This window comes from Musca autumnalis, unplaced genomic scaffold, assembly GCF_047663935.1.
Source record: "Musca autumnalis isolate F117 unplaced genomic scaffold, ASM4766393v1 scaffold_5, whole genome shotgun sequence".
NCBI classification, from domain to species: domain Eukaryota; kingdom Metazoa; phylum Arthropoda; class Insecta; order Diptera; family Muscidae; genus Musca; species Musca autumnalis.
The window spans coordinates 191,680,271-191,691,974 of NW_027412088.1; the positions used below are offsets into that span (position 1 = coordinate 191,680,271).

Below are 11,704 nucleotides of genomic sequence, written 5' to 3' on the forward strand. Positions count from 1 at the left end.
ATTTTTAAAAAATCCACGTTTATTTAAAAAACATTTTTAAAAAATCCACGTTTATTTAAAAAATATTTTTAAAAAATCCACCTTTATTGAAAAAATATTTTATCAAAACCACGTTTATTGAAAAAATGTTTCCAAAAAATCGTCCTTTGTTAAAAAAAATTAAAAATCCAAGTTTAATAAAAAAATATGTTTAAAAAAATAAACGTTTATTGAAGAAATATTTTTAAAAATCCACGTTTATTGAAAAAATATTTTTAAAAAATCCACGTCTTTGAAAACAATTTTTAAAAAATGCACATCTTCAAAAAATATTTTTAAAAAAATGCACGTTTTCGAAAAATAAATTTAAAAATCCACGTTTATTAAAAAAATATTTCTAAAAAATTCAGTCTTTTAAAAATATTTTTAAAAAAATTCAGGTCTTTGATAAATATTTTTAAAAAGTTTACTGTTTGCAAAACGTTTTTAAAAAAATCCACGTTCATAAAAACATTATTTAAAAATCTACGTCGTTGGAAAATATTTTTAAAAATCCATTTATTTGAAAAAACATTTTTAAAAAATCCATGTATTTAAAAAATAAAAAGTTTATTGAAGAAATATTTTTAAAAATTCCACGTTTATTAAAAAAACTTTTTTTTAAAAATTTAAAAAAAAAAACATTTTTAAAAATCCACGTTTATTGAAAAAAATATCTTCAAAAAATGAACGTTTATCCAAAAAACATTTTTAAAAAATCCACGTTTATTGAAAAAAGTATCTTCCAAAAATAAACGTTTATCCAAAAAATATTTTTAAAAAATCCACGTTTATTGAAAAAAGTATCTTCCAAAAACAAACGTTTATCAAAAAAAAAAAAAAAAAAATATTTTTAAAATCCACTTTTATTGAAAAATTATTTTTAAAAAATCCACGTTTATTGAAAAAATATTATTTAAAAAATCGATGTTTATTGAAAAATATTGCTTAAAAACTCCACGTTTATTGAAAAAAATATTATTTAAAAACCCCCGTTTATTGAAAAAATATAACAATTTCACGTTTATTGAGATAATATTTAAAAAAACACGTTTATTAAAAAATGTATTTAAAAGTCCACCTTTATTGAAAAAAACTGTTTAAAAAAATCTACGTTTATTGAAAAAAATATTTTTAAAAAATCCACGTATTTAAAAAAAAACAAGTTTATTGAGAAATATTTTTAGAAAATCACCGTTTATTGCAAAAATTGTTTAAAAAAATCTCCGTTTATTATCAAAATATTTTTAAAAAAATCCAGGTTTATTGAAAAAATATTTAAAAAAAAAATATTAATCAAAAAATCCCATTTTATTGAAAATATCTTCAAAATAGGAATGTTTATTGAAAAAAATAATTTTAAAATCCACTTTTATTGAAAAAATATTTTTAAAAAAATCCAGGTTTGTTGAAAAAATATTTTTAAAAAAATATCAATCAAAAAATCAAATATTTTCAAAAAAAATCCACGTATTTAAACAAAACAAGTTTGTTGAGAAATATTTTTAGAAAATCTCCGTTTTTTGCAAAAATTGTTTAAAAAATCTCGGTTTATTATCAAAATATTTTTAAAAAATCCAGGTTCATTGAACACATTTAAAAAAAAAAAATAAACGTTTATTGAAAAAAAATCAACTTTTATTAAAAAAAAATTTGAAAAATTTAGCTTTATTGAAAAAAAATTAAGAAAAAATTTAAAAATATTTTTAAAAATTATTGAAAAAATATTTTGAAAAAAAATCCACGTTATTCAAAAAATATTTTTAGAAATTCACGTTTATTGAGAAAATATTGTTAAAATATCTAAATAATAATATTGTTAAAATATCGAAAATCCATTTTTATTGAAAAATTTTAAAAAAAAATTAAAAAAAACATTTGTTGTACAAATATTTTTAAAAGCAGACTGAAACAAAATATATTTTCTTTGTTCGAAAGTCCTCATATTTCTTTAAGTATTGTGTTTTTTTATTTCCTCTTTTAACGGTTATATTAAAAGTCTGTTCCTCAAAATAACCATTGCATGTGCCAAACTTCCTAACCCTTCTACACCACAAAGTCAGACATGTGTGCCATACAAATGACTGCAACAGTTTCTTTTCTTGGCAAAATTCTACAAAATCTAATTTTGGTTGCCCAATAGCCAAGCCGTCTGCCACTCACTGTCTGTCTGTTATCAACATTCAACACCATTTCAGTATTTTGGATCCAATGCTAATTCATTAAATTGATAAATGTGGGGGAAAATCACCACCGCAGTATTTCAACTGTTTATAACAAATTTTTGCCTTAAGGCAAATTTTTGTTAAATTTAGTTGTTGCTGTTGGTTGGCCCAACAAAAAAATACTTATGTATATTCTGAGAATCTCAGGGGATTATTTTTTCCTTCTGTTCTTGTGGGTAATTAAAAAAGGTCGCCTATTAAAGTTAAAGGCTTACTTTAACTTAAGTCGCGTGGGGTTGTTAAAGTTGTGACACGTGGAATATCCCAGCCATGACAATTAACCATGAGATATTTTAATATTGATGCGACACGTTTGATGCCAACTTTTGAAAGGGTTAAATATTTAGGTAGAATTTTTATATTTGAATGAAAAGATTCGATAAGAATAGGGTTGCAATTTCCATAAGAAAAAATTTTGTATAGAAAACCTTTTTATTAGCTCCACAACTGAGTAGACTTTTTGGTTGCAGTTGAAATCAAAAAATCGAAAATTCGACCATTCCCTTGTAATCTAAAATCCAATACTCCTGTCTGGTCTTTGTTTCATTTTCCATACCACACATCAGTATGAGTTTGACAAATAATGAGCATACTTTTAGGCGGGAAGTGGAAATTAAGTTAGATGCGGAAGAGCTGTTTGAACTGAACCTATTTAAATTGTATTTTTGTAAGGAAATATTGCGGATATAATTAATTCTAACAAAGGGTGCCTATACTGCTAGTAACATATTGGTAAATAAATGCGATAGTTTTCAATTTTATAATCAGTTTTTGTTTATATTGTGTAAGGAACCAAAATGTTTGTGTTCGACATGCTTAAGAATCGTGCCTTGATAACACTTTATAATTACCACTTAAAAACCGATTAGCACTGTATGGGAATGTAAATACAACAATTTTTTTTTATTGAATCACAATGTTTTTCATTGTGAGGCAGTAAACACTTCATGCATAGCATTTATCCACTTAAGTGTAATGTTTTGCTTTTCCGCTTAGCGGCATATATAAATTTTCGAAAAGCCTTTCATTGCAGTTTAGCTAAAATGATTGGAGGAACAAGACTCAGTGTTCTCTATTTAAGCATAACCCTAGTGGTTTTATTGCAAAATCCCTCCGAACAATGCCAGGAGGCAACAACAGCAGAACTGGCTCAAGACTGGTGGGAAACGGCCCAATTTTATCAAATTTATCCTCGCTCCTTTAAGGATTCCGATGGTGATGGTATAGGGGATCTAAAAGGTATAACCTCCAAACTGGAATATCTCAAGGATATTGGTGTAACGGCAACCTGGTTATCCCCCATCTATACTTCACCCATGGTTGATTTTGGTTATGACATCTCAAATTTCTTTGATATACAACCAGAATATGGCACTCTAGAGGATTTTAGAGGTCTGATGGCAAAAGCCAAGGAGCTGGGTTTGAAAATCATATTGGATTTTGTACCAAATCACTCCAGTACCGAAAATGAGTGGTTCAAGAAATCTGTAAATCGTGAAAAGGGCTATGAGGATTATTATGTTTGGTCGGATGGTAAGCTGGATGAAAATGGCCAGCGGCAACCGCCCAGCAATTGGTTATCTGGTTTTCGTGGTAGTGCTTGGCAGTGGAATGAACAAAGGCAACAATATTATCTCCATCAATTTGCTGTTCAACAAGCCGACTTGAATTATCGCAATCCCGCTGTGGTGGAACAAATGAAACGAGTGTTGAGATATTGGCTAGATATGGGTGTGGATGGTTTTCGTATTGATGCCGCCACTTTGCTTTTTGAGGCAAAACCTGATGAACTTGGCATTTATCCTGATGAAGAAGTGAGCGGTTTAACCGATGACAAAGAGGACAGGAATTATTTGAAAATGGAAAAGGTGGATCTACAACCCGAGTCCATAGATATGATCTACCAGTGGCGCCAAGTAATGGATGATTATCAGCGCATACATGGTGGTGATACCAGGGTACTCCTGATTGAAACCTATGCTCCCATGTGGTACACCATGCAAATGTATGGAAACTCCACAACCAAGGGTGCAGAATTGCCATTCAATTTTAATTTAATTACCGAGGTGGATACCGGATTCTCAGCCAAAGATGTGCAGAAAGCCGTTGATGACTGGTTAACGAAAATGCCAGCTGGCGGTACTGCCAATTGGGTAATTGGTAATCATGATCGTCGTCGGGCAGCCAGCCGTTATGGCCTACGCAACATAGATGGCATGAATATGTTGGTAATGCTATTGCCCGGTGTCAGTGTTACCTATCAGGGAGAAGAATTGGGTATGACAGACGGAGTGATATCATGGGAAGAAACTGTGGATCCGGCAGCTTGTAATTCTAATCCTGACATTTTTGAAAACTTGACAAGAGATCCCTGTCGTACCCCATTCCAATGGAGTGCGGAGAAAAATGCCGGATTCTCTGAGGGCAACAAGACATGGTTACCCTTGGCCAGTGGATATGAAACGGTGAATGTGGAAGCAGAATCATCGGCTGATAAGTCACATTTGAAAATCTACAAGGAATTGGTGGCGTTGAGAGGAACTTCAAAGACTTTGCAGCAGGGTTCCTATAAATACAAGGCCCTCAATGATGGGGTGTTTGTTTTAAAGAGGTGGGGAAAATTTTATTTTTTTCCTGGAATGTTTTTATTTTTTTTTTTGCATTTTCTAGATATCTACCAGGATCTGAAACCCTATTATATGTTGCCAATTACGGTGAGGGTTCCTATAGTGCAAATATTGTGGAAAACTTTGATGTCACCTTGCCATCTTCAATGAATGTCAAAATAAGCAGTATGGATTCAAAGCAAAATGCTGGCACTTCTGTTACACTCAATAAAATTTCACTGGCCCCTGGAGAGGCTTTAGTTTTAGGAACAAAATAGACATAATTAAAAAAAAAAATAATAATTGTAAAAACTTTAAGCCAATAAACGTGTATTTTTTTAAAAATATTTTTTCAAACACCCATTGATCAATAAACGTGGATTTTTAAGCCAGGCTGAATAGCAATTTTCCTATGGAAAACACCATTCAGCCAGGCTGAATAGCAACTTTCCTATGGAAAACACCATTCAACCAGGCTGAATAGCAACTTTCCTATGGAAAACACCATTCAGCCAGGCTGAATAGCAACTTTCCTATGGAAAACACCATTCAACCAGGCTGAATAGCAACTTTCCTATGGAAAACACCATTCAGCCAGGCTGAATAGCAACTTTCCTATGGAAAACACCATTCAGCCAGGCTGAATAGCAACTTTCCTATGGAAAACACCATTCAACCAGGCTGAATAGCAACTTAAAACACTATTCAGCCCGGCTGAATAGCAATTTTCCTATTGGAAAACACTATTCAGCCCGGCTGAATAGCAATTTTCCTATTGGAAAACACTATTCAGCCCGGCTGAATAGCAATTTTCCTATTGGAAAACACTATTCAGCCCGGCTGAATAGCAATTTTCCTATTGGAAAACACTATTCAGCCCGGCTGAATAGCAATTTTCCTATTGGAAAACACTATTCAGCCCGGCTGAATAGCAATTTTCCTATTGGAAAACACTATTCAGCCCGGCTGAATAGCAATTTTCCTATTGGAAAACACTATTCAGCCCGGCTGAATAGCAATTTTCCTATTGGAAAACACTATTCAGCCCGGCTGAATAGCAATTTTCCTATTGGAAAACACTATTCAGCCCGGCTGAATAGCAATTTTCCTATTGGAAAACACTATTCAGCCCGGCTGAATAGCAATTTTCCTATTGGAAAACACTATTCAGCCCGGCTGAATAGCAATTTTCCTATTGGAAAACACTATTCAGCCCGGCTGAATAGCAATTTTCCTATTGGAAAACACTATTCAGCCCGGCTGAATAGCATTTTTCCTATTGGAAACACTATGCAAAATGCACGTTTTCGAAAAATAAATTTAAAAATCCACGTTTATTAAAAAAATATTTCTAAAAAATTCAGTCTTTTAAAAATATTTTTAAAAAAATTCAGGTCTTTGATAAATATTTTTAAAAAGTTTACTGTTTGCAAAACGTTTTTAAAAAAAATCCACGTTCATAAAAACATTATTTAAAAATCTACGTCGTTGGAAAATATTTTTAAAAATCCATTTATTTGAAAAAACATTTTTAAAAAATCCATGTATTTAAAAAATAAAAAGTTTATTGAAGAAATATTTTTAAAAATTCCACGTTTATTAAAAAAACTTTTTTTTAAAAATTTAAAAAAAAAAACATTTTTAAAAATCCACGTTTATTGAAAAAAATATCTTCAAAAAATGAACGTTTATCCAAAAAACATTTTTAAAAAATCCACGTTTATTGAAAAAAGTATCTTCCAAAAATAAACGTTTATCCAAAAAATATTTTTAAAAAATCCACGTTTATTGAAAAAAGTATCTTCCAAAAACAAACGTTTATCAAAAAAAAAAAAAAAAAAATATTTTTAAAATCCACTTTTATTGAAAAATTATTTTTAAAAAATCCACGTTTATTGAAAAAATATTATTTAAAAAATCGATGTTTATTGAAAAATATTGCTTAAAAACTCCACGTTTATTGAAAAAAATATTATTTAAAAACCCCCGTTTATTGAAAAAATATAACAATTTCACGTTTATTGAGATAATATTTAAAAAAACACGTTTATTAAAAAATGTATTTAAAAGTCCACCTTTATTGAAAAAAACTGTTTAAAAAAATCTACGTTTATTGAAAAAAATATTTTTAAAAAATCCACGTATTTAAAAAAAAACAAGTTTATTGAGAAATATTTTTAGAAAATCACCGTTTATTGCAAAAATTGTTTAAAAAAATCTCCGTTTATTATCAAAATATTTTTAAAAAAATCCAGGTTTATTGAAAAAATATTTAAAAAAAAAATATTAATCAAAAAATCCCATTTTATTGAAAATATCTTCAAAATAGGAATGTTTATTGAAAAAAATAATTTTAAAATCCACTTTTATTGAAAAAATATTTTTAAAAAAATCCAGGTTTGTTGAAAAAATATTTTTAAAAAAATATCAATCAAAAAATCAAATATTTTCAAAAAAAATCCACGTATTTAAACAAAACAAGTTTGTTGAGAAATATTTTTAGAAAATCTCCGTTTTTTGCAAAAATTGTTTAAAAAATCTCGGTTTATTATCAAAATATTTTTAAAAAATCCAGGTTCATTGAACACATTTAAAAAAAAAAAAATAAACGTTTATTGAAAAAAAATCAACTTTTATTAAAAAAAAATTTGAAAAATTTAGCTTTATTGAAAAAAAATTAAGAAAAAATTTAAAAATATTTTTAAAAATTATTGAAAAAATATTTTGAAAAAAAATCCACGTTATTCAAAAAATATTTTTAGAAATTCACGTTTATTGAGAAAATATTGTTAAAATATCTAAATAATAATATTGTTAAAATATCGAAAATCCATTTTTATTGAAAAATTTTAAAAAAAATTAAAAAAAACATTTGTTGTACAAATATTTTTAAAAGCAGACTGAAACAAAATATATTTTCTTTGTTCGAAAGTCCTCATATTTCTTTAAGTATTGTGTTTTTTTATTTCCTCTTTTAACGGTTATATTAAAAGTCTGTTCCTCAAAATAACCATTGCATGTGCCAAACTTCCTAACCCTTCTACACCACAAAGTCAGACATGTGTGCCATACAAATGACTGCAACAGTTTCTTTTCTTGGCAAAATTCTACAAAATCTAATTTTGGTTGCCCAATAGCCAAGCCGTCTGCCACTCACTGTCTGTCTGTTATCAACATTCAACACCATTTCAGTATTTTGGATCCAATGCTAATTCATTAAATTGATAAATGTGGGGGAAAATCACCACCGCAGTATTTCAACTGTTTATAACAAATTTTTGCCTTAAGGCAAATTTTTGTTAAATTTAGTTGTTGCTGTTGGTTGGCCCAACAAAAAAATACTTATGTATATTCTGAGAATCTCAGGGGATTATTTTTTCCTTCTGTTCTTGTGGGTAATTAAAAAAGGTCGCCTATTAAAGTTAAAGGCTTACTTTAACTTAAGTCGCGTGGGGTTGTTAAAGTTGTGACACGTGGAATATCCCAGCCATGACAATTAACCATGAGATATTTTAATATTGATGCGACACGTTTGATGCCAACTTTTGAAAGGGTTAAATATTTAGGTAGAATTTTTATATTTGAATGAAAAGATTCGATAAGAATAGGGTTGCAATTTCCATAAGAAAAAATTTTGTATAGAAAACCTTTTTATTAGCTCCACAACTGAGTAGACTTTTTGGTTGCAGTTGAAATCAAAAAATCGAAAATTCGACCATTCCCTTGTAATCTAAAATCCAATACTCCTGTCTGGTCTTTGTTTCATTTTCCATACCACACATCAGTATGAGTTTGACAAATAATGAGCATACTTTTAGGCGGGAAGTGGAAATTAAGTTAGATGCGGAAGAGCTGTTTGAACTGAACCTATTTAAATTGTATTTTTGTAAGGAAATATTGCGGATATAATTAATTCTAACAAAGGGTGCCTATACTGCTAGTAACATATTGGTAAATAAATGCGATAGTTTTCAATTTTATAATCAGTTTTTGTTTATATTGTGTAAGGAACCAAAATGTTTGTGTTCGACATGCTTAAGAATCGTGCCTTGATAACACTTTATAATTACCACTTAAAAACCGATTAGCACTGTATGGGAATGTAAATACAACAATTTTTTTTTATTGAATCACAATGTTTTTCATTGTGAGGCAGTAAACACTTCATGCATAGCATTTATCCACTTAAGTGTAATGTTTTGCTTTTCCGCTTAGCGGCATATATAAATTTTCGAAAAGCCTTTCATTGCAGTTTAGCTAAAATGATTGGAGGAACAAGACTCAGTGTTCTCTATTTAAGCATAACCCTAGTGGTTTTATTGCAAAATCCCTCCGAACAATGCCAGGAGGCAACAACAGCAGAACTGGCTCAAGACTGGTGGGAAACGGCCCAATTTTATCAAATTTATCCTCGCTCCTTTAAGGATTCCGATGGTGATGGTATAGGGGATCTAAAAGGTATAACCTCCAAACTGGAATATCTCAAGGATATTGGTGTAACGGCAACCTGGTTATCCCCCATCTATACTTCACCCATGGTTGATTTTGGTTATGACATCTCAAATTTCTTTGATATACAACCAGAATATGGCACTCTAGAGGATTTTAGAGGTCTGATGGCAAAAGCCAAGGAGCTGGGTTTGAAAATCATATTGGATTTTGTACCAAATCACTCCAGTACCGAAAATGAGTGGTTCAAGAAATCTGTAAATCGTGAAAAGGGCTATGAGGATTATTATGTTTGGTCGGATGGTAAGCTGGATGAAAATGGCCAGCGGCAACCGCCCAGCAATTGGTTATCTGGTTTTCGTGGTAGTGCTTGGCAGTGGAATGAACAAAGGCAACAATATTATCTCCATCAATTTGCTGTTCAACAAGCCGACTTGAATTATCGCAATCCCGCTGTGGTGGAACAAATGAAACGAGTGTTGAGATATTGGCTAGATATGGGTGTGGATGGTTTTCGTATTGATGCCGCCACTTTGCTTTTTGAGGCAAAACCTGATGAACTTGGCATTTATCCTGATGAAGAAGTGAGCGGTTTAACCGATGACAAAGAGGACAGGAATTATTTGAAAATGGAAAAGGTGGATCTACAACCCGAGTCCATAGATATGATCTACCAGTGGCGCCAAGTAATGGATGATTATCAGCGCATACATGGTGGTGATACCAGGGTACTCCTGATTGAAACCTATGCTCCCATGTGGTACACCATGCAAATGTATGGAAACTCCACAACCAAGGGTGCAGAATTGCCATTCAATTTTAATTTAATTACCGAGGTGGATACCGGATTCTCAGCCAAAGATGTGCAGAAAGCCGTTGATGACTGGTTAACGAAAATGCCAGCTGGCGGTACTGCCAATTGGGTAATTGGTAATCATGATCGTCGTCGGGCAGCCAGCCGTTATGGCCTACGCAACATAGATGGCATGAATATGTTGGTAATGCTATTGCCCGGTGTCAGTGTTACCTATCAGGGAGAAGAATTGGGTATGACAGACGGAGTGATATCATGGGAAGAAACTGTGGATCCGGCAGCTTGTAATTCTAATCCTGACATTTTTGAAAACTTGACAAGAGATCCCTGTCGTACCCCATTCCAATGGAGTGCGGAGAAAAATGCCGGATTCTCTGAGGGCAACAAGACATGGTTACCCTTGGCCAGTGGATATGAAACGGTGAATGTGGAAGCAGAATCATCGGCTGATAAGTCACATTTGAAAATCTACAAGGAATTGGTGGCGTTGAGAGGAACTTCAAAGACTTTGCAGCAGGGTTCCTATAAATACAAGGCCCTCAATGATGGGGTGTTTGTTTTAAAGAGGTGGGGAAAATTTTATTTTTTTCCTGGAATGTTTTTATTTTTTTTTTTGCATTTTCTAGATATCTACCAGGATCTGAAACCCTATTATATGTTGCCAATTACGGTGAGGGTTCCTATAGTGCAAATATTGTGGAAAACTTTGATGTCACCTTGCCATCTTCAATGAATGTCAAAATAAGCAGTATGGATTCAAAGCAAAATGCTGGCACTTCTGTTACACTCAATAAAATTTCACTGGCCCCTGGAGAGGCTTTAGTTTTAGGAACAAAATAGACATAATTAAAAAAAAAAATAATAATTGTAAAAACTTTAAGCCAATAAACGTGTATTTTTTTAAAAATATTTTTTCAAACACCCATTGATCAATAAACGTGGATTTTTAAGCCAGGCTGAATAGCAATTTTCCTATGGAAAACACCATTCAGCCAGGCTGAATAGCAACTTTCCTATGGAAAACACCATTCAACCAGGCTGAATAGCAACTTTCCTATGGAAAACACCATTCAGCCAGGCTGAATAGCAACTTTCCTATGGAAAACACCATTCAACCAGGCTGAATAGCAACTTTCCTATGGAAAACACCATTCAGCCAGGCTGAATAGCAACTTTCCTATGGAAAACACCATTCAGCCAGGCTGAATAGCAACTTTCCTATGGAAAACACCATTCAACCAGGCTGAATAGCAACTTAAAACACTATTCAGCCCGGCTGAATAGCAATTTTCCTATTGGAAAACACTATTCAGCCCGGCTGAATAGCAATTTTCCTATTGGAAAACACTATTCAGCCCGGCTGAATAGCAATTTTCCTATTGGAAAACACTATTCAGCCCGGCTGAATAGCAATTTTCCTATTGGAAAACACTATTCAGCCCGGCTGAATAGCAATTTTCCTATTGGAAAACACTATTCAGCCCGGCTGAATAGCAATTTTCCTATTGGAAAACACTATTCAGCCCGGCTGAATAGCAATTTTCCTATTGGAAAACACTATTCAGCCCGGCTGAATAGCAATTTTCCTATTG

The 11,704-nt window shown here is 31.7% G+C and overlaps 2 protein-coding genes across 2 annotated transcripts; both read left to right on the forward strand.

Annotated features, from left to right (window-relative positions):
- Positions 1-3,264: 3,264 nt before the first annotated feature.
- LOC141387223 (maltase A3-like) lies at positions 3,265-5,206 on the forward strand. The gene is made up of 2 exons (XM_073956574.1): positions 3,265-4,854; positions 4,914-5,206. Exons 1-2 carry the CDS (start codon positions 3,287-3,289, stop codon positions 5,125-5,127), a joined length of 1,782 nt encoding a protein of 593 aa, XP_073812675.1. The 5' UTR covers positions 3,265-3,286; the 3' UTR covers positions 5,128-5,206.
- Positions 5,207-9,060: 3,854 nt separating this feature from the next.
- On the forward strand, positions 9,061-11,031 carry LOC141405267 (maltase A3-like). Its single transcript, XM_073989383.1, has 2 exons — positions 9,061-10,679; positions 10,739-11,031. The coding sequence occupies exons 1-2, from the start codon at positions 9,112-9,114 to the stop codon at positions 10,950-10,952; spliced, it is 1,782 nt and encodes a 593-aa protein (XP_073845484.1). The 5' UTR covers positions 9,061-9,111; the 3' UTR covers positions 10,953-11,031.
- The last annotated feature ends 673 nt before the right edge of the window (positions 11,032-11,704 follow it).

Bases quoted from the DNA above. Each gene is read 5' to 3' on its own strand.
- LOC141387223 (XM_073956574.1), top strand. From the start codon at position 3,287: ATGATTGGAGGAACAAGACTCAGTGTTCTCTATTTAAGCATAACCCTA. The intron at 4,855-4,913 runs GTGGGGAAAATT...TGCATTTTCTAG, and splicing joins GGGGTGTTTGTTTTAAAGAG to ATATCTACCAGGATCTGAAA.
- LOC141405267 (XM_073989383.1), top strand. From the start codon at position 9,112: ATGATTGGAGGAACAAGACTCAGTGTTCTCTATTTAAGCATAACCCTA. The intron at 10,680-10,738 runs GTGGGGAAAATT...TGCATTTTCTAG, and splicing joins GGGGTGTTTGTTTTAAAGAG to ATATCTACCAGGATCTGAAA.